The following is a 24,078-nucleotide window of genomic DNA, read 5'->3' as shown; positions in this document are numbered from 1 at the left end:
TAAATAGATCGAATTCTTAAATGGTGACCCCCCTCCCCCCACCCCACCCCCCAACACACACACTTCATTTTTCTCCTTTTTTATTTTTGGAATCGATAGTGAATGAAATCATGTACGCTTTTTCAAAATTGTTAAAAAAACAATCGGGCAGTTTCAATAAATACAGGCGTCTTTACGCAAAATTTTGGGTGAAACTCGACGTCAGTGTTTTGCGTTCAAAATCGTTTGCCTCCAGTATGACGTCTAATTAAACTTGACAAATTATATATCGTCGGAAAGATAATTTTAACACAACCAATTTTTGCCGTATTTTTTATAGAAACGCTACTTAGAAAACCTGTTAAGTACATCATTTTGCGCCCTGCTGAAAAAAAAAAGACGTTTGTGGTCATATTTGAAGATTTTACAGCTGCAAAATGGAGTAAAACAGAGAACTGAAAAAACACCAGTCAATCGGAAATATCGTCAACTTTAGTTTGTGAAAATGTCATAATGGTCCGTTGAAAATCGATTTAAAATAACAGACTAAGCTGAGCAATTACTTATTGTTTGTACATGTATGGTCCTGAAAGTAAATGTTTGTTTTAGATGTATAATATGTAACGCTTTTTAAATATGTTAGATACCATATTCATATTACTAAATATTACTTTTATTTGACAATAAATAAAGTATTATATACATATTCGACTTGTTCCGCATTTCACTTTAATATTAATTTAAACTTCATTCAAGTATATCGTTTAGTAAACCGTTCGCCTGTTAATGCATAAGATAAAAAATTATAATAACCAAAGCTATTAGTTATCGATTCACCCCACCCCCAACCCGTGTTACTACAACAACAACAACACTTAGTACGGAAATCGACAAATTGGATTATTTGTTCTTAGGTAAAACTCTCCCGCTTTATCGGTTTTAAAGGTGTTACTAAAAGTTGGTAATGCAAAAGATCTGTAGTATGTATGTATTTTTAGGTCACTATAAAATTCTTAAAACTTTCAGATTAATAATAAAATTCTACATAATATGAATTTTTGTAATTACCAACCTTGTTTTGATATAATACTTAGAAAAAATAATACGCATCACAACCGCTTACATAGACTTACAAAGTCTGTAGAGATCAAATAATCTGTAATACAAATGTAGTATTAAATTCTTTATACTGACACTGATATTTTCGCAGAAAAACATTTTCTCTCTAGACAGAGGCAAGAGATGTTGTAATTTTTTTCAAAAGTATTTCTAAATATAAAAGATTGTAATTATTAACTTCATTAATGCTTTTCAGAGATTCCAGTTTTGATCGAATGAATGAATGTGCGTGCCGCCTTATTCATTCTTAAAGAAGCTAGCCTCGGCTACCTAGCTTCTAAGAAATAAAACTTCTATCAGGAGTTGTTTTTGTCCTTGCAACTTTAATCTCGTTTAACCCCAATGGTATTCATCAAATGATTTTTGCACGATATTTTTTTTATTTCAAACACTTGCAACATGAACTTTTGGTGACTGACATCCTTGTAGACTATTGGATGACAGAATGAATGAAATAATAGTTAAATGATGAGTTGTGAAAAAAATGAACGAATGAATGAATGAATGAACGAACGAACGAACGAACGAACGAACGAACGAGCTATTTAACGGCTATTCTGAATTTCTTTTTTATATTAAGATTACAAAATTAAACTGACCTTTTTGACCCTTCTGAATTTGTTAAAGCAATAAAAAGCAACCCGTGTTTCCGATTAATTGAAATATAATTCATGGTCTGGTTTGTCACAAAAAAAAATCAGTTTATTAAAAATTAAAACATATTAAATCAAATAAGTACTTACTCGTGACTTCCTTTCCCTCTGAAATATGCAATATACAGATTATCGCGTGCGGTCACTTGAGCCAGATGTTATCGCCTCAGGACATCAACGCGCGAAGCGTGTTCTCCGCTGATTGGACGGAAGAAATCATACCTAATATCTATGCATTAAAGATCCCACTTAATTTGCGCTAATTTGTGTTAATTGGCATTCATCGAGTTTCTGATATTGTCAATTTGCAGGTAGAAAAATGTTAGAAATTGTCAGACTGGATTACCAGGCTTAGGGTACATGGGCTATCTATCTGATTTAGTTAATATGCATACAATTATGTATAGGATATAAGCCTCAAACGATCCAATATGTAAAATACTGGACTGTCCGAAGCGCGTCAGCGTTGAGGACCGTCCAGTATTTTACATATTGGATCGTTTGAGGCTTATATCTTACTTAAAACATTGTTTTTATGACTTAACCAATAAGGAATTATGTTCGAACCATTGACGTAAAATATTCTTAAATTAAATTCGTTTTCTTATTCACTTAACCGCATTTGATAACAATTGCTATATGATTATGAAATACCCTGTAGATCCTCATGACAAATTTTAGCACGTTTTTCTCATAAAATGCACGATTGCGTTTTTCTCGTGTTTCTCTTGTTTCTCGCTTTCGTAATACAGGACTTTAGTTAGCTCGGGATTCTCTTGATGCTTTTAATTGTGTTAACATGCACGGAATAAACAGTAGTATTCTCACGAATGGCGGCGGTGGTGAAAAGAAATTTTGTGACATTTTGGAAACAAAAACTGGATTTATTTTAATTTATGGCAAGAGTAAAGTGCTTCTGTTCTTTTTATGTAAGCCTGTACAAGGAAACTTTCTAGGTGTTAAAATTTACAAGGGTATGGCGGATTAGGATAATATTTCACTGAAAGCGTAGCTGGAGAACATGTGCACTGTATGAGAAATTGGGTAATTTGTTTACATGCCTGGCAATATACTGTTGTTGTGATTTATTAGTTCAGTGACAGTTTTTTTGGGTTGTACATAAATTTGCCCCAAAATCTTCAAATGTAGTGCAGAAGACTTACAGAACACACACTTTTGATATTTTATCGGATACATCTAAGGGAAAGTAAAAACCCTTTTAAACTTGTGATATTATTTTCGTTCCTGTTAATTGGTTAATATCGGCGCAAACCCGGTAAGACGGAAGCTGAAAATTAAGAAAAAACTTGCTTTCGATATGAATTTTATTTGTGCCCCCAAAACTACTCCTATTTAACAGTGTTTAAGTTATTATCACAATAGACGACGGTGCCCGAGGACCCAAAGTAAAAATTTATATTTAATTAAGTCCCAACTGGAGTACTGAACAAAATATTTGGCCGCGCCATGAGAAAAAAAAAAAATTAGTGTTTTTGCGACCGCATGGATCCGGGACCAGCCTGCGCATCCGCGCTGTCTGGTCAGGATCCATGCTGGTCGCTTTCAAAGCCTATTGGAATTAGATAAATTGTTAGAGAACAGCATGCGAAGGGCGCAGAGAATGCGCAGATACGCAGCTGGTCTGGTTCTTCCTGATCGAAAAGCCACTAAGTTGGTTTTTCACATGGCACGGCTCATTTGATATCATTCACCTTGAATTTATTAGATATTTAAATCATTTAAAATTTCTCAGTTTTTCATCCGAAAATATAAAACGAAATTGTATATACAAGAAAAAAAATAACGAGTCAAAACTAAGGTTCATGTAAGTACACATATGTCCCTTATTTGCTTTTTTTTAATGGGGCAGTCTCACAGACTGAACAATGTGAGCAAATGCTTCACACTGGCTCGAACACAAAAAAATAAGGCAATCTATTATTTTATACGTGTTGCGCTGTAAACGTTTTATATTTTGAAAGGAACACTCTTTTTGTAGTCTTTTTTTTTTCAAAACGGAAAACGCCCAAGGTTTTCAACGGAAAAAAATTTAGGGTATTGGAAAAAAATGTGTTTTCAGGATCTAGAATAGTCACTAAACTTAATAAGCATTATGCTAAAATAAAATAAAACTGTAATTTCCTATGGTTAATGCTAAAAATTACTGTCAAAAACATTTGCTGGCGTTTAAATGCACATTTAGAAACGTGTAAGCATTCAGTTAGTTTTTTTCTATGCACAGATACAGGGATAAATTGGGGAAATGTGGATTGTGACGTAACAAAAGATGGGTATGAAATGATGATGAAATTTATTAACTTAACTTTCGAAAATTTTTAAATTATTAGTATTGTTTTTTTTTGCTCCTCGAAGGGCGAGCATAGTTGTCACTTAGTCCGCTCGTGGGTTTCCGTCCGTCTTATCTGGAATATAATTTTGAAAATTTTTTAACGGCATTTTTTTGAAATTTCACATAATTGTAGAGGTCATTAAGATAAAGAGCAAATTGTCAAAGAACCATAACTCTACCTTACTAGCTTTTGAATTATCTCCCTTTACTACACAAAATAAGGCTTATTAATGCCATTTCATTGGACTTCACGAAATGATGGAGATCATTGACGGAATATCAGTGTCAAAGAACCATAACTCTACCTGGGTTTTTTAAAAATCATCTTCATTTTTATACAAACAAGGCTTGTTCGGAGCTTTATTTTCATAAAGTATTAACTGCATTTCATTGCACTTGACAAAAATGATAGAGGCTTTTGATGGGAACTGCAGTTTCAAAGAACCTTAACTTACAGTACCTTCCCTGGTTTTTGGATTATCTTCCTCAAGCACATGCATTGGGGAGCATCATTCGGTTTTACCGATTCCTTGCTGCGACGGGAAAAACTATTAAAAAGGTAGTTAAACTTAAAAAGGCACTACCGAATTATTATGGTTGTTTTGTCTGTATTTAGTCTTTAAAGTTTCTAAGTTAATGCAATCGTTTGTTACATGTAGGGCACTTGAGTTTGTATGATAGAAGGCCTACTCGTCTCGAAATCTAGGAATTTACCGCAGTACGCCTCAAAGAAACTATCATGCTTGGTCTTAAAAAACAGCTTTTTTGCAGGAAGGAATAAATTCTTGTTTCAATTCTTAAAACTGGAAACGTAAACATATTGTCGAAATTGTCGCTCCAGCAAGTTGTCGGTTACGAAGTAAACTACGTCGAAGCATGCAAAAAAAACGTATAAAGTTATTTTTTTTAAAAATTTTTCGATTTTTCCATATTTTATTTGGCATATTACATACAACTTTTGTTTTTATATTAATTTTCATTTTTTTTATCAGTTCTTTGTTAAAATACTAGACTGCTTTCATTTGGTTTCACTATCTTTATACGGATTTGATAATTGCTAACGAGTACATTGATTGTGTATATTAATCGTTTTTCTCGTGCAGTCCAATATTAAACTGAACAGTCCAATATTAAAATATTGGACTCCACGTGGGAAATATTGTACTGCGTTCCATTGAAAGCAGTCCAATATTAAAAATACAGTACTGCGAGTACAAAGGATTGACGTCATGACAATGTTTTAATATCAATTAATTGCAGTAAAACTGTTCGGCAGAAATTATATGTATACTGTTTACTTTCGTGGAGATGGGTAAATCAGTGTAAATGCTTATATCATTTGATTTAATGAAAAAGACACTCATTAATCTTTGCCAATATTTTTCGAGCGTTTTCGTTAATTTTAAGCAATATATGTATTTTTTACTGTTAATCAGTGTCACGCCATCCACGTTACCACGGTTATCATTTCTTTAAACTAAAGTAATGTGATGTTATCGCTACCTGTTTTATATTTATGAATTTTAATTATTTTCTCTTAAACTAAAGTATTTATTTTCTAGTACGCTTGTGACAGGTAATGTGTCTTTTTGTCTAGAATATTTTAAATAATCGACTTTTTTACAACGGGTGAATATTGATAACTTTTAATAAATGGACCATAAATATCACGGTGCGTTTGACAAATAAGTGGAAAGTTTGCAAATAAAATTAAGGGGAAAAGGTATGGCTAAAACTCGAACCCACTACCCTGATATTGGCAGCTAAACGCTTTGCCGCTCAGCTACCTGCACATGTGACAGTATAATATCAACTAAGAATTATATATGTAATATTTGTATCGCTATTTATGTTTGGACATTGAAAATGAATTTACGGAAATATATGAAATATTCACATGTGCTAGGTCAATACTAAAGGACACTACATCCACGAGAAACAAAATAGTCTTGGAACAGTGTATACTACGGTGGAATAGAGGGGACATAGGAAACATTTTATTTATCACGTGCGCACGTGTTAGCAACACATTCGCACATGTTAGATACTACGTACGAATGTGTTGATTAACACGTGCGCACGTAATAACTATCTTAGCTAACACGTTCGCATGTGATAGCTATCACGTTCGCAGTTGTTAGCTGACACGTGCGAACGTGAAAAATTACCAACGAAACTAATCGAGATATCAGCCTTTTTGTCAAAAACAAGAAACACTTACTACGTAAATTACAGCTAATTATAAATAACACTTACTTATGAAAGACAGCCATTTAGTAAAATTGCAGATCTTTCACGCTTTTTCATTTATCAGCTAACACGTGCGCACGTGTTAGTTATCACATGCGTACATGGTAGTATAACGTGTGAACGTGATAGCTGTCACTTGCGCACGTGATAGTTATCACCCGCGCACGTGTGAATTACCACATACGCACGTGGTAGCTAACACGTGCGCACAGAAAAAATAAAATATTTCCTATGTCCTCGCTATGCCACCGTACTATACATAAAACATTTGCAGAATTACTTCGAAACAAAGGTCAACGGATATGAAAATATTTTTCGCTTAATAATTTATAATTAAGTAACAGCTGAAAGTGAACATTGAACAAAAAGGTATAAAATACATATTTTATAGCTCTTTGAATTATATTAAACTGAATGACTTCGGTTAATTATGTGCTTTCTTTATTACCAAAATGCTATGTTATCTACATGTTGGTTTAAAGGTCCGACCTACCCGGAGTGGGTCTCCGTGGCCGAGTGGTTTAGATCGATGACTTCAAACCAGTTGCCCATCACCGATGCGGGTTCAAGCCTCACTCAGAGTCTTGAATTCTCCATGTGAGGAAGACAATAAGCAGGTGCTCGCTCGTGATGAAATAATGCACGTTAGGGCACCTGGGGTATTCCTCCACCAAGAAAACTGGAAAGTCGCTAAAGGACCTATAAGAGTGTCAGCGCAACGTTAATCCCAACAAAAAAAAGAAAAAAAAAAAAAAAAAAAAAAACACACACACAAAAAACCGACCTACTCGGTCGGTAACAGACGATACTGTATTAAATCGAACGAAAGGCGTTTGTTCGAATCTTTAGACGCAGACACATTATATCGATTATTTTGCGTCTGTAAAATATTAGAACTGATTTCATAAGTAAAGTATCAATACATGTCTTATATACATTTTCAGTACATAATATAAATGGATTAGTTCCTCTTTTTTTTTTCTATAAATATTTGCATTGTATGCACACGCGTTGGAAATGTGCAGGGAAAGAGTTAATTTATGCTTGCATTTGATTTTTACAATGGCGATGATCCACGGATGTATTTATCACTACAAATAAATAGGGATGAATTGATTAATCTTTTTCTTTTCTCAATCGGCTATTTAGATTAAATGTTAAAATAAATCGGCAACGCGCTAGATGAAATGATGGATTCATTCATGTTTGATTTTATAGCTGTTTTGGTCCGTGAATTCTTTTTTTAGTTCATGTCATATTAGTATTAAACATTTCTTTCTTTCAATATTGGCATTCATTCTACAGACACGTACAAGTTCGAAAACATGCAAAACGTTTGACCTTTGAAATGGCCGGAGAATATAATTTTCACTACACATATTGATTGCATCCGTATTTTTGAAATATATAATTATTTAATCCCGTATTTCCGGCTATACGGGAAATATACGGAGTTGTATTACCAAGCATATACGGAATATACGTCCCGTATTTTCGAAATATACAATTATTTAAATCCGTATTTCCTGCATATACGGGAAATATACGGAGTTGTATACGAAGAATATACGGAAATTTATTCCCTGTATTTTCGAAATATACAAACTATACATATCCCGTATAATTATCCAGAATATACGGGAAATATATGGAGTTGTATACAAAGAATATACGGGAAATATAAGTCCGTATTTTCAAAATATACAAATTATTTAAATCCGTATTTCTGGCATATACGGGAATAATACGGAGTTGTATACCAAGCATATACGGGACATATACGTCCGTATTTTCGAAATATACAAATTATTTAAATCCCGTATTTCCGGCATATACGGGAATATACGGAGTTGTATACGAAGAATATACGGGAAATTTAATCCCTGTATTTTCGAAATATACAAAACTATACATATTCCGTATATCCAGAATATACGGGAATATACGGGGTTGTATATGAAACATATACGGGAAATATACGTCCCGTATTTTCGTAATATACGGATTTATGTATTCCCGTACACCAGACATATACGGGAATATACAGTGTTGTATACGATCAGAATAACCCTTTTTAGAATTTCCCGTATTTCAATAATATACGGGGTATCGTATACTAAGAATTCCGTATTTCATAGTATACGGAAATCCGTATTTTATTAGTATACAGACTTTTAAATATACAAGCCCGTACACGCCGTATTTTTGTTTTCCGTATTTTTCCCGTATACGGTTAATATACGGGATCCCGTATTACTCCCGTATATTAACTCTTTTTTCGCAAACGTGGTTTATCGTAGAATAACCCGTGTTTTTGAGTTCTTATGCGTAAGAATATATCACGAAGGCCGTAGGTCTGAGTGATATATTGTTTCGCATTAGAACGAATGTAGTATGTTTAAACAAAATAATATCTCTATGGTTAATATGTGCATTTTCTACTCAGATTTCAATGTTAGTAATAACTATGAGATTAAATATTCTACGTGTATAATGGTTTTAACACAGTACTAACCTTATATTGTTGTCGATGACATTATTTATTTATGTAATATCAAAGAATATAACGCAGTTGTAACAACATTTTCTCAACGAATACTTAAAATATTTAGAAAAAGTTGTCTCCCTTTGAAAATGAATGCCATTTGTATTTTAAAAATATTTGGAGAAAATTGTCTCCTTTTGAAAATGAATACCATTTGTAATAAAAGAAATAAAGATAAACAATTGCTGAAAACTGTGTTCCACCTTGTTTTGCGAATTTTCACCACTCGCACGCCATTGCAAATGCACCAAAACGAACATGTGTAACAGTTCTTTGTAAATGGTGAGTTTTTAAAGGCGTTTGACTGTCCGGAAGCGGGGCCCCTTAAAGCACTCCTTTTCCGGAATTCAATGTTTATATCAGTATACTGACACTTGTTTCGTAAAGTTATATAAATGTTTTGCAGGCTGTTCAATTTTCATGTAAAACAACTCTTTCTTTCTATGATTTGGTGTTGTTTGATTTTGTTTCTCAAGGCCTAATTCTCAACCTTAACAAAGATCCAAGATTTACTTATATAGATACAATTTTTTCAAATGAACAATTCATATATATCATTGATTTATTACCTCCCTTTATTAAATTTTTGAATTTCTAAATAAGATTTTTTTTTTGGAAACCTATAACTTTCTGTAAGTATTCTTCCGTGATTCCATATAAATTTACTTATCTTACATGTATGTATTTTAGCCAGAATAGTTACAAAATATGTAATCTAAGACTTGTGCATGTGCCTTGATAAAGGCCCCGGGCCGAAACGTTGTCGCAGAGTGTGATAATTAAAAGCAATATTAGACAATATCTATGGATAACGCAGGAATAAACGTATAAATCTTGAATGTTTCTCATTGCAGAGTTGGTGCAGCCGTTCTGCGCCTGCGCGGAATTATTATCCATTGGAGCGTACGGCAAAATTACTCATTTTTTTTGCATGTCCGCACGCATTTAGAGTATCAAATGCATAATATACTGACTAGAGGTTAGGGTTAGTATCACCATGGTTACAAAATATATACATTTAAGATATTTTCTTTCAAATTTAGTTAATCCGGTATATACCGGAGTCTGTAATATATCACAGGTGCACCAACTCTGTATTTAGTCACAGCCATAAAACTTACTTATATACATTACCAATAAAAGTAACAAAATCGAAAGGTTTAAAGATTGTCATAAATTAACTTTTCAAAGCAGTATCCGGAATTTCTTTGGAATATAAGGCCTATACCCCCTATCATATGAAATGAATTTGGCAAATAACAATGCCTACAATATAATAAACCAGTATTTAATATCAAGTAGAACATAAAATTATTACATACGAAAAAGGTAACCTTCTTTCTGGCGCATTCATCAAGCTGAAAACGAAAGGAATTTTCCAAGTGAAAATTTGAAATTTTGCAAATCGAAAGTAAAAATTCCTCATTTACGACATACACTGCCCACTGCACTCATAAAAAGCCATTACAAATACTCAGCGCCTGTGGGCGCGGAGAGTTACAACAGATTAGGCCTACAATTTATATTACAGCTTGTCTTTTAAAATTAAATGTTTGTTTACAATTTTATGTATATCATCACAAGCATCTTTAAATTACCCAAGATGTCATCGGTATATGCAAATTCGTTACCAAGAAAGGTTAGATTTCATTTTACTGACTTTTTTTATTATTTTTTTTCAGGAAGAGAATTTTATATGGGTACATTTGGGTTTGAGGAGAGGAATTTTCAGTACAATTTTGGTAATTCATTTTTATCGATCAGTGCCGATGGTACTTTATTTGCCTATCATTATATTGTAGACATTGCATCATCATAGAGTCAGATCGCTTGTATGATCAAACTTGTTTAGTGGCGTTTCATGCGTCTGTTAACAGGAAAACAAGAACCTGTTTACAGGTTTTGATTTAAAATATCTAGACAAAGTTATTATGACATTAAGGCACCATTAAGGTGCAGTGTCAACAAGTGATTAATATAAATTTTGTCCGGTTTGAAATGGCATTTTCATAACCTTTGATTTTTTAAGATGTGCAAGAATATGTTATGGGCAGGACAAGTTTCATAATAATTTCCCTTTTTGCAAACTGTATAGCGCTTTAAGCATTCTCTCAGATATGTATTTTAAACGCAGTAGCATTACAGTGTCTGCTGACAGAAGCCTTTTTATATCAGAATGACTGACTCTATAGGTTGTTTCTGGCTATTGTTTCTTTATAATAGCTATTTCTATCGCATTTTAGCTCATATTTATGATGTTGATATGATAATTAGCTAACTGGTATAATTCTGAGCTCAATTACCGTTTTCCTGATACCACTATTCTCAAATGCCGAAGCAGTATGCTCTCAAATTTGTCGCCTATTTTCACATCTATAACAAAAGTAGAAGCATCTACATGTATAAGATATTGAAATGAAATAAAACAGTGCAATGTATAAATTAAAAAACAATTAAACATATCTCTCAGAGATTTAAATTAATAGTGTTCAATTGTTACTTAATCTCGTCTTGTAGATTTTGACTGAAATGTCTCAAATAAAGAGAAATTGAAACTTTTGTGCAAATACTGATTACAATTCGAAATTATTTAAGGTAGCTTTGGCTTTCCCTATTGCTTGAAATTATACACTAAAACATTTGGCACCAACAACAATAGAGCTGAACATCTGGTAAAGGTTAGTAATTTTATCGAAATGATTAAAAGCCCCTGAAGCAGTAAGTGACCTTATTGATATTGCCTTTGTACATAAACAACAAAATTCTGATTTCTCGATGTTTACGTTTTATAGCGTATATTTTTGACCAATTATGTAGTTAAAATATTACGAATTTTCATTGTTTTTTGTATTTATTTTCAGGGACAATCCTGGTCAAGAACGTTTTTGTTTTCAAACGATGGACAAGATGTTTTTTCGACGTGTAAACGTAAGCTCTATTCAGCCTTTTTACGTTGAAAGGGCTTTGGTCAAACAGCTGTTTTAAGTTTTAAAATAAGAATTAGACATATTTCCTGTTATTGTTTTTAAAATTAAGCGCTCACCCTAATTGAATTAAAAAAAAAGATTACCATTATTGTTACGGACTATGTATCAGAATTCGCTTAAAGAATTTTCCGGGTCTTTTAGGGAGTTGTCTTTGTATATGATGTAACAGATGAAAAGAATTTCGATGAAACTGTGCGTTGGATAGAGCACTACAGAAAGGTATGGTATCGGGTATTTTATAAAATTTGTTTTGTACCTCCAAAATTCTATTTTTGTGGGGACGGTACCTAGATTTGCCCCTGTCCGTCCGAGTTTGTATCCTGCACATCCCAGAAAGTATTTGACCCAGTGTTATTAAACTTCAGTCGAATGTTATTCGGCATGTTAAGTTTTGCACCATTTAGGATTATTAACCAGCATGTGCAATTGTGCACCTAAGTTCTTTTTATGGATTTCACTCTCCAAGACCACAGTTATGGCCCTTTACTTGGTCCAAATATGCATGAAAATATGCATTAAGGGCAAAACCGTTACTGTCCCATGTATCTCAAAATATACTTTATGTACGGTCATGAAATATTTGAGGATTGTTATATATCGTGTGAAGTTTTGAACCTGATTTTCTCTTTTGGATTTCACTCAGCTAGACCAGGATTATGGTCTTTGACTTAGTCAAGATTACACATATAGTGCTTAAACGTTTGTGTTGCATATATTTAAACATATTTCCCACAGAGTCATAAAACCATATACAATGACAGAAATTGGGGGCACCTGTCTAGCTTTATTTCATATCAGAGACTTTTGCCATATTGTTTATAATCCCTGATAAAAGTAGATGGACATATTAGTCCAGTAGAACATGAACTGGGCCCTGCAATAGGGTATATAGCCTGGCTCCCTGGCTGCATGGTTATTTTTATATAAATACTGCAAGCAAAATTAAAACATCTTAAGCCTCTAAAATAGCACATTTTATCTGATGGCTGAACCATACACCTATGTTCGGAGCCAGGGGCAATAAAAATGTCAATGTAGAAACAACTTAGTGGAGTTACTTCCCTCTTAATGAATAAACTTGTATATATGTAAATAAGAACAAACATAGGGACAGGAGCCAGTCTATAGGGTATAAACAAGGCATTTTTGCAAGAATTCAGTTTAATGAGAATCCACTGGCTGTCATCTTTGGGGAATTTGTTAACGACAATTCAAAATAGCTGTCAAATTTCAATTTTGTTTTCCTTGAAAAAAATGAGGAACTTTATAGTGGGGTTTATTCACGTCCTATCACTTTATGTTATTCATTGAGTGAAGCATACACAATATCTTATGATTTCCGTTCGGTGATCCTTTCTATTGATAAAATACCAACATGGCTGCCATCGTAACCATGATAAAGCGGGTTGTTTTTCATATCGTATTTCGGTTGGTTGCTTAAATCAGATAAAGGTGTTGTTGTTATTTGCAATATCATTTTTGTACAAATAATCAGCCCTTAAAACCAAGTTATTGCGAAAAAAATACAATTAAAATGTCACAAACATATAGATACAACAGCAGCAACAACCACAACAACTTTTCTTCACATAAAAATGTAATATAACTGGAAACATAGAGTTGACAGACAAGCAACTTTTTGAATACGGTGGTAACCAGGAAGCCAAAATTGTATAAACATGTATACACACGTTTTTGACCTGTTGTAACATACTTAATAGACATATTACTACGTTATCAAATTCAAACAGAACTAAACATTCACTGATGCCGCCTAGTACTCTAATCTCTCTATATCGTATTTCAACAGTGTCAGTTTTGGTATAATATACATTTATAGCATCAGTAGTTTAACATTGTTACAGTAACTATACTTTTTGTTCAACATACGTAACTGTTATGACCTTCTAGTTTATAAACGATCTGTAACTTGCTCTAGTATCAGTTTTGACTTACAATTATAAATTTTGATTATAGATATTTGACGGCGATATGATAATTGTTGGAAATAAAAGTGATTTGGGAGAAAAAAGAGAAGTGAGCACCCTGAGAGGTTACAAGGTGCGTATTTAAAAAAAAAATTAACACTAATTTGTACCAATATAAATGAGAATACAGCATTAAGTTTAGCAGTCAGGAATTTGTACACTATATCAAAGGCACTTAAAGGCACTGAGCTCAAGATTGTATGGCAATAAAAAGAAAGATTTATACATATCATCATGGATCATTAATCTATTGTTATATTTCTTGAGAAGGCTTTGAAACTTAGTTACAAACAGATTATATGTTATGGAAACACATAAAAATGAGCTGTTTTTACTATTTTTGCCATTCAAAAATGTAAAGCATTAACAACGGGATACCGGAGGTAGTTATACGGCTTTTTAATGGTCATTTAATGGTCATTACGTATGAATTCATGAATCCCATGGTGTATTGGTAAAGACAGTTGGAAATATTTTATTGACAAGGTGGCCCGGGTTCGATTCCGAACTCGGGTGTGTCATTTTTCTTGTTTTCCCACTTTTAGGACAGTTAAAAAAAAAAAAACCATGTTCTGGTGTTCATACTATGAAAATTTCAATTTTTTTAACCCAAAAATTTGGTTCGGCCCTTTGAATAATTTCACTTACGATGAAACCGTGTCAGTGTACGAAAGGGGGAACCAATTCCAAGGGACAGACATTCTTTTTTCCCCAAAGATTTTTTCTAATTTTAAAAACCCATAATTGACTTAAGATTTTTAGGCGCTGTTTTACGGAGAAACCAAACTTTTTTAAAAAAAAAAGAAAAAAAAACATTTTTTAAAATTTTTAATACCCCCCTTTCATTTGCACAACAAGATGGATGATTAAAAACCCATTTTGAAATCGAAAACAAATACAAAAATATTTGAATGTATATTTATTAAAAGCGTAAACAAAATTTCATAAAACACATGTTTGGGAAAGCATACCCCTTTTTTCCCCCCTTTTTTTGTTGTTTTTCATAAAAACTGGAAAAAAATAAAACTTTTTCATATAATATTTCTAGGTGATACATCATTATACAATAATAACCCGTTTATCTTGTTTCCTCTTCCGGTTTAGTTTTGGGCATTTTTTTCATTCGTATTACCCGCATATTTCCTTTTTCCCAACAATATTGGGGAAAAATGGGTCTGAAAGCTCCCCATTTTTTAAGAGATATTTTCTAAAAGAAAATCTGCGATGAAAATTTAAAGCGAAAACGCACAGCGTATCAATCGGTAACGAAAAAAAAGGAAAAACGCGTTTGTTTGTAAAGATTCTTAGTTTTAAAAGTTTTTTTTTCGTTTTTTGCAAATTATTTTGTTTTTATTTTAGCTTGCTTCGAAAAATGGTGCCAAATTTTTAGAAGTAGTGCTTAAATATTGCCCCGTGTCCAGGAAGCAAAAGATACATTACTAAGAACTGCAGCAGCAAGGATGCTTGGAAAAAAGGTAATAGTTTCTATAAAGTTTAATAACATTTCTCAAATGTTTAATAACAGCAAATATATTATGCGAACGAATAAAAACAACAAACGATTTGACTCTGACTTTTGCAAAGCTTAAAATATGTTTTAACAATGTTTTTTGTCTAACGTCATAGCCAATTTCACCCCATTTTCCTATAGAACGCTAAGCAAAACCACATGAAATCAAATTATTTAATATGTTGAAAAGTATTGAGATGGTATTCAAACAATTTTGTAAAAAAGGTCCTGCCTTTTACACCCTTGCATGAGAAAAGGTACACGCAACACTTGATTTGATTCTGTACAAGCACTTGCCTGTTCCGGGGAAATAACAACCAGCTTGAGAACGAACAAAATGCGCTTCGCCCCGGGATCTTACATACGACCACATGGTCCATAGCTAAGCGGGTGGACATTTTTTTAAAATATGCTGTTAACCTTTTCTATAGAAAAGGAAGATTATAAAAATAAAACCTTTTGCATTCCAGTTACACATTTAAAAGCATAAAGTAAATATTTAATAATATCTTTTTAAATGAAGGTCATATAATTGTTAAAGGTGTCAGTACAGAGTTTTGAAACAACTTTAATTATACATGGTATTTCATGACTAAAGAAAAATGCATTTTTGCATATGAATATCTCATTTTGACAAATTTGACTACTGAATAGGTCTACTGATTCATTTTGGAAATCATTAATTGAATACTCCTCAAGAGCATTAAAGGGGCCTCTGTGACCAAGTGGTTAAGTACTCTGACCTTCGAATCTTAAACCCATCACCAGTGGGTTCCAAACCGCGTTTGGGATGTAGAATTCTTTATGTGAAGAAGCTTTCCAGCTGGCTTACGGAAGGGTGGTGGTTCTACCCAGGTGCTGCTTGTGATGAAATACTGCCCGGAGGGCACCTTACGTCTTCTTGAGCCATAAAAATTATCAAGAGCCGATATTTTACATACATATTCGGTGTGAATTTAACACAACAAAAACAAAAACTCAAGAGCATTTGATTATTTCGGTTACGTTTAAACTATGAAGTTTAAATAATGGTCTCATTTTTTACCTGGAAAATTAAAATCTGTCTGATAATAAGACTTTGAATGCGTCCCAAAGTTATTCTTTAACCATTTAATACCGTAATGTACTGGTGTTTGTCAAAAAGGCAAATATCTTAAGTCATTGTATTGTTTTAAACATTAATCACATATTATCAGAAAACAAGTAACGATTAATCATGTTGTTAAATCTATATCCAGGTCCCAGAAGAAATATTACACGACCCTTATGCGCTAGCTATCTATGAGAAAGCTTTGCAAGCCGGTAAAGAAAAGGATAAATCCATTCGGGTAAACATAGTCGGTAACTTCAGACAAGGTAAAACGACATTAATGAGAAGGTTGTTGGGGCAAGAAATCAGAGACATTACAAGTACAAATGGAATAGTTGTGGAACAGTATAGATGCAAGGAAACTAACGATGGAACATTGCATTACACCAAAGCAGACGACATTGATACTTCGGAATATGTCCAGCGTTTAGTTTCGGTTGCTGTAAGTGATGGGCTTATAGAAGAAGAAGTGCAAGTTAAGTGTTTGTTGCAACAAACTATAACAGGCGCAGAAACCTCAAAAGAACCTATGCAAACGACTAGTGAAGATTTAGCCCAAAGTACAGATACTAAAGATGTAATAAATAATTCATTAAGCAAAAGTGAAACAAAAGAAGGTAATCAGAAGACATCTTCATTGTTATCCATAGAAGAAAAGGGTGTGTTTGCAAAAGCTCTGAAGACTAGTCAGCCATCCTTACAAAAAGAAAAAGAGACTGTGTTTGATATTTGGGATTTTGGTGGACAGTACATTTTCTATGCAACTCATACAATCTTTCACAGCAAAAGGGCAATTTATATTTTGGTGTTTGACTTGTCAGTTGGCTTGAACCAAATTGTCACTGAGGACAAGTTTCCAACAGAGTCGGAAAGTAGAGATATGAAATATTTCATCAATTTCTGGATGAATTCCATTCATTCGTTTGTTGGATCCGAAGATGGCTTATTACCAAAGGTTATCCTTGTAGGTACTCACAAAGACAAGCTGAAAGGAACGAAACACGAAAAAGAAATATATATCAGGAAGTACTTTGAAGAGATCAGAGAAATGTTTGATGGAACAAGTTTGTCAAACCATATTCATTTTGACGATTTTGCTGTTGATAATACTAATGCGAAAGATACTTCAATCATAAGAATTGGAGATGAACAGTCAGAAACTTTTGAAATACCACTGAAATGGATTCAGCTGGAGAAGTCATTACTGGAAAGGAAACACCTAAAGCTTATCTCAATAAAGTTTGTCTTGGCAATCGATTTTGAGAATGAATTTCCTTTGAGTGATAAGGAAGAAGTCAAATTATTCCTTCGTTACCATCATGCAAAAGGGACATTTGTTTATTTTGATGAAGAGCCAATATCAGAATATGTTGTGCTCGATCCACAATATCTCATAGATACATTTAAATGTATACTCACAAGTGAACGTTTCTGCACAAATGAACCAGAACTCCGCCCACTTTGGAGAATGCTACTCACGGAGGGAAGACTTGAAAGACAACTGATTGACCGGCAGTGGGGAAAACCTGAAGACAAATTCAAAATGTACAGAGAAAACAAAGAAATTCTATTGTCATTTCTTGTGAAACATCACATTATATCAGAAGCTGCAGCTTTTGATGAAAACACACACAAGTCAACAGGACTAGGGTGGTTTGTTGTCCCCAGTCTCTTGGCAGATCAGTCATCGAGAACAGAATTTCACAAATTTCTCAGTGGAAAGCAACAGACAAACGTTCGTTATGTGATATCGTTCGACTGTTCGTCAATTGCTCCTACAATTTACCATCGCTTGGTATCAGCAGCAATAGGTAAGTGGCCTATAGCAAAAGCTGGCAAGAAAACGTTAATTTACAAAGACACCTGTGTAGTTCGGTTGAACATTGATCATGCTGGAATAGCTGAGATGAAAAATAACATGATCGAGATGACAGTAGTAAGTCTTTGTCCTTCAACAGGTATAAACGGTGAACAAGCAGACAATTTCCGGCGATTTTCTGAAGCCGTAATTACAAATGAATTTCAGAAATTGCGGAGTGCCGAGGACATCCACACAAAACCATACACTATTTGGTTTAGATGTAATCATCAGAGTCATGGCTTAAACGGTAGTGAAAATCTAAATGCAATGAAGGAAATGGAGAATAGAAAATTTGTTCCATGTCCAGACTTAATGACTCATGATGTCAACGTTGACAAGGCGAAGGAAGAGTGGTTTCAAGATAACAGGAAAATAGTAGTTATTCCAGACAGCCAGTTGACTGACATATTGCTAGGCAACATATTACAGTGCATCGGTAACAACTGGCAACTACTTGGTCTTGAACTAGGGCTATCACATGTTCAGATAGAACACATTGTCGAAGACCATCCACATAGTGCAGTCATGAGAATATACACAATGCTTCAAACCTGGTGTCGGGAAGATGAAGATAAGGCAACGCTGAGAGCTCTAGTTGAGACAGCGCAAAGATGTCCGCAAGTGAGCGTTGACTGGGACAAATTGAGAAACATCCTAGACAGATTACATTAAGATATCCTCACAAGAGCTTTGATTAGCATGATTAGGGCATATTGAGAAATGTCTTAGATAAATTGCATTAATAATACCTTAGGTGAGCACTGAGTAAAACAAACTAAAAGCTGTCAAAAATAATCGTAGTTAATATGTTCTTACGTTTCAGTTGGGTTGGAAAAATTTAAACATCCAATAAACAGACTGAGTTAAGTCCGTACTATAGCCCTCATAAACTGAATAAACTGAATTTACACTATAAATGTGACAAATTAATGAAAACATGTACTAAAGGAAGGATTACCTTTGCTTCCTGATGTTGGAAAGTGGTTGTTTCTTTCTATTTTATGCTTAGGGTGTCGAAGACCTTGAAGGAATGCAGTCCGTCTGTTCATCCATCCTACATGCGATACGTTGGTTGATGCAAATCAACCTCTTGGAAATAGTGTGTCATACATTCATTTTGTATATTGGGAAAACATTTGAAATAAAGATTATTATATTTACAAAAATACGATTGCTGTTAAATTTATTTATAGTTAGTATTCCTGTAGTCCGCTATATGATATTTACTGACAGTAAAACATGAGATGTCCATTATTTAATTTTTGACTACAAACGATATGATCATCTGAAAGAGAGTGTTATATATACATCCGTTGGAAGCCTGATAGAAGTTTCAATTGTCTTTATACCGGGAAAACTTAAAACACAACTTGAGGAGTTTTAGTTATTTAATTGCCATCTTTGATATATATGTATATTTACTGCAAGTTGTACGGGTCCTTTATTAGGCGTTACTTCTGTTTTTGCTAGAAGTTATTAATCCCCCACCACAAGTGGTGGGGGGTTATAGGAATGGTTTCCGTCCGTCCGTCCGTCCTTCTGTCCTTCCATCTTCCGTCCTTCCGTAACATTTTGTGTCCGTTCTGTATCAAGGATTTTCATGAAACTTGGGTCAAATAATCACCTCATCAAGGCGATGAGTCAGCCATGTCGGCTCAAGGTCAAGTTCACAACTCAAGGTTTGGGCCTTCCATTTCGTGTCCGCTCTGTATCTCTTAAACCCCTTGAAGGATAATCATGAAACTTGAATCAAATGATCACCTCATCAAGACGATGTGCAGATTCCATGAGTCAGCCATGTCGGCTCAAGATGAAGGTCACAACTCAAGGTCAAAGATTTGAGCCTACCATTTCGTGTCCGCTCTGTATCTCTTAAACCTCTTGAAGGAAAATTATGAAACTTGGACTAAATGATCACCTCATCAAGACGATGTGCAGAACTCATGAGTCAGCTATGTCGGTTAAAGGTCAAGGTCACAACTCAAGGTCAAATGTTTGAGCCTTCCATTTTGTGTCCGCTTTGTATCTCCTAATCCCCTTGAAGGATTTTCATCAAACTTGGGTCAAATAATGACCTCATCGAGACGATGTGCAGAACTGATGAGTCAACCATGCCGGTGTAATGAAGTATTTCGACCCCCATAGAATAACGACCCCCTGGTCATTATTCTATAGAAAATGTGACTCCTTTCCTGTAAAATATTGACTCCCCTTATAAAAAACTGACTCCCTTTGAAAACTCTATAAAATAACGACCCCCGGTCATTATTCTATAGAAAAACTGACCCCTCCAAGTAAAAATCTGACTCCCTAAAGATGACTCCTTTCGAATCTCATAGAATAACGACCCCGGTTATTATTCTGTAGAAAAAGTGACTCCTCCCATGTAAAATACTCACTGCCGCAATTACTACATTCGAATCTGTCATACAATATCGATTCCCGGACATTATTCTATTTAAAAAAGTTACTCTTTCCGTAAAAACACCGGCTCCTAAAAAGACTTTCTAATATCTATTAAAAAGTGATCCCCCACCAAACCTAACGGACAATTTTACTAGATCTACAACTCTAATACACTCCATTGCCAATAGTTAACATTTTGTTTGTACTACTACTACTGGTGCCGCTACTTCTATTGCTATTACTACATGTACTTCTTCTTCTTCTACTACTACTACTACTACTAATTCTACTACTACTACTACTACAACTGCTACTACTGATACTACTATACCTGCTTCCACTAATACGTCTTGTACATCTACCTCTTCTTCTCCTGCTGCTGTTATTGCTGTCACTTATTCCTCCGCTGCTGCTGCTACTGCAACTGCCACTACCACTACTACTACTACTACTACTACTACTACTTTCTATTGTTGCCGCTACCGTACTTTACTGCCACTGCTAAGTATTGCAACTACTATCTTCAATTAATACTAAGTTCTATGCTAGCAATTTCTTGTGCAGTTTTTTTCTGAAGAATTACTTCATACCGAAGTTTGCAGGGATTATTGACACTGGTGTGTTTTGTGAACGTATTGTGAATTGTTATTTTCCTGAAAAAAAAATGTATACACCAAGATACAGCGTCTAGAAATAGAATCCCTTTTCCCGTTGCGGAATGCTCTGATTTCTGTGTCAAGTGATGGTATCTGGGGCTAGTGGTCAAACGTAAGTACGGACGGACGGACAAGGGCAAATCTATATGCCCCCTCCCCCGAGTGGGGGCATAAAATGCAGCAATTAGGCCTTAGATACATGAGTTATCACTAAATTTGACCAAATGTCCGGGGGTCGTTTTTTTTATGGGAGTCAATATTCTTTGTGAGGTTCAGTTTACTTCACGTGGGGGAGTCATAGTACTATGATTTGGAGGTCATAATACTATGACCGGGGGGTCACTTTTTCTATAGAATAATGACCGGGGGGTCATTATTCTATGGGGGTCGAAATACTTCATTACACCGGCTCAAGGTCAAGGTCACAACTTTGAGTCAAAGGTTTGAGCCTTCCATTTTGTGCCCATTCTGTATCTCCTAAACCCCTTCCTAAACCCCTTGAAGTATTAACATTAAACTTGGATCAAATGATCACCTCATCAAGAACTCATGAGTCAGTCATGTCAACTCAAGGTCAAGGTCACAACTCAAGGTCAAAGGTTTGAGCTCTGTATCTCCTAAACCCCTTTTAGGAATTTTATGAAACTTGGGTCAAATGATCACCTCATCAAGACGATATGCAGAATTCATGGGTCGGCCATGTCAGTTCAAGGTTAAGGTCACAGCTCAAGGTCAAAGGTTTACCCTTTCACTATCCATACCAGTGGCGGGGGATTTAGCTGTCTTTCAGACTGCCTTGTGTTTAGTTATTTATGATTTATTTATGTGCAGCGGTTAGTGTTTTGTTAGTTTTTCATTGATTTTATCGACATTAAAAAGTCTATGTAGAACTATACTACTCACCCAGGTTTCGGCGTTTAAGTTTAAATGCTTCTGGCATTTGATTACTGGCGATCATTGAAGTTAAAGCAGACTCCGTCTTGACTGCCTCCTGATCAACCAGAAAACTAGTTAGGCGTGCCCGACTTTATGGCGATATGGAAATCGTTTAAAACATTTTCTTATTTTACGCAAATATTACTTAATTTTGGAAATCAACAGTTCCTCATAAATATCAAATTACCAGATGAATATACATGTCTATGTCATGTCCAATCTTTGTTATTCAGAAAACGTAAATGGTCCTATATATGCTGTGTTTAAAGTGGTATGGCTGGTGATTGCAATGTTGAATTTAACTGCCAGATATTTCAATGCAAATCGCAAAGAATCAGCTCTTCGTTGTTACATTTAATTTGATGCTAAAAAAGAGAAAGCCCAAGGTTGCCTAACGAATAGAAAGCTAACATAATCATGGCTGTAATTTAACGGCTGTAATCTTCTTGTAAATAATTAAATTTTATCTTACTGAAAATGAATTATTATAATGCCTTATGCACAGAAAGGGCCATGGACAGGCCAGTATGAATAACAGAATGTTAGAATGCAAGGAGGAGATACTGTTCATGAAACATGTCGGAAAAGTAAGATTGAACACTATGAGAGTTTGGAGTGTTAAATGTAAAGTGGGTTAGGTTTAGGGTTACCAGGAAAGGAAAAGTCATGAAATGAAACCATTTGAAAAATTCTTATCAAAACATTGAATGGTATATGCAGTTGTTTTGTACGATAAAGTCAAGTAAAATATGGTTTTCAGGACACTAAATTTTAAGGCGAAAATTACCGAAACTGGACGCCTAGTAAGACATGTATCATGTGCATGTGACTGATTTATAACGTCATGCATAATTAATGGCCTGAGTCTTCGACGTTAGCATGATAGTGTTTAGCAGAGTGTCTCGCTACTTTTTATGTTATATTTTTGCCAATATGAGTTTAATCTATATGGATGGAGGACGATTCCGTCTAGACTGGCTTCCGATACATTAAGAAATACTTTAGAATTGTCCGAAGCTAAGGCTTTCGGGACATTCATTCAAACATTTATTGATTTTACACGTCAACATTATTCGTTTTATTGCAATTCTGAGTACCATTTACATATTAAATTGGCAGTTGAATATATAAAATAGTCCCATCTCTGTTATTCAGACAGCATTCCAGGGCCTAAATATGCTATGTTTATAATAGTATAGCTGCTGTTTAAATATAAAAAGTATCTATTTAAAGCGCATAGAATCAGCTATAAGTAGATACCTTTTATTGTATTGTAAGCAAAACAGAAAGCGCAGGACAGTGGTATGAGTATGAAGCTCTCATAATCATGGCTGTAAATTGTCGATTGTAATCGTCCTGTAAATAATGGATTTGTATATTATTGAACACAAATTATAATAGGCCTTTCTCACAGATACAGGCCAGTATTGTGAGCAGAATGTCAGTATTTAAGGAGACACTGTAAAATATTTAAGATTGAACTCTTTTATGGTTAAAGCGTTGAAAATGTGAAATGTCCGCTATAATGCGCTTATATCTTTGAAGGAAAAATCATGAAAGGAAACAATTTTGAAAAATTAAAAATAATAACACATGGCAACATCGGATGCAACTTCCGTTGTAATCGAACTATAAACGTCGGATGAAAAATCGGTTTCAGGACACTAAATTTTCAGGAGAAAATAATCCAAACTGCCAGCTAAACAAAGTTACTTATTACTCATACTGTATGAAATACCGTCATCTCT

The 24,078-nt window shown here is 34.3% G+C and overlaps 1 protein-coding gene across 1 annotated transcript; it reads left to right on the top strand.

Annotated features, from left to right (window-relative positions):
• The first annotated feature begins 15,287 nt into the window (after positions 1–15,287).
• LOC123533245 (uncharacterized) lies at positions 15,288–19,469 on the top strand. The gene is made up of 2 exons (XM_053519723.1): positions 15,288–15,346; positions 16,620–19,469. Exons 1-2 carry the CDS (start codon positions 15,332–15,334, stop codon positions 19,002–19,004), a joined length of 2,400 nt encoding a protein of 799 aa, XP_053375698.1. The 5' UTR covers positions 15,288–15,331; the 3' UTR covers positions 19,005–19,469.
• The last annotated feature ends 4,609 nt before the right edge of the window (positions 19,470–24,078 follow it).

The sequence above is a fragment of the Mercenaria mercenaria genome, chromosome 12 (genome assembly GCF_021730395.1).
Source record: "Mercenaria mercenaria strain notata chromosome 12, MADL_Memer_1, whole genome shotgun sequence".
In the NCBI taxonomy this organism is placed as follows: Eukaryota; Metazoa; Mollusca; class Bivalvia; order Venerida; family Veneridae; genus Mercenaria; species Mercenaria mercenaria.
The sequence above is the reverse complement of the archived record's forward strand: the minus strand, read 5'-3'. Positions and strand labels throughout refer to the sequence as shown.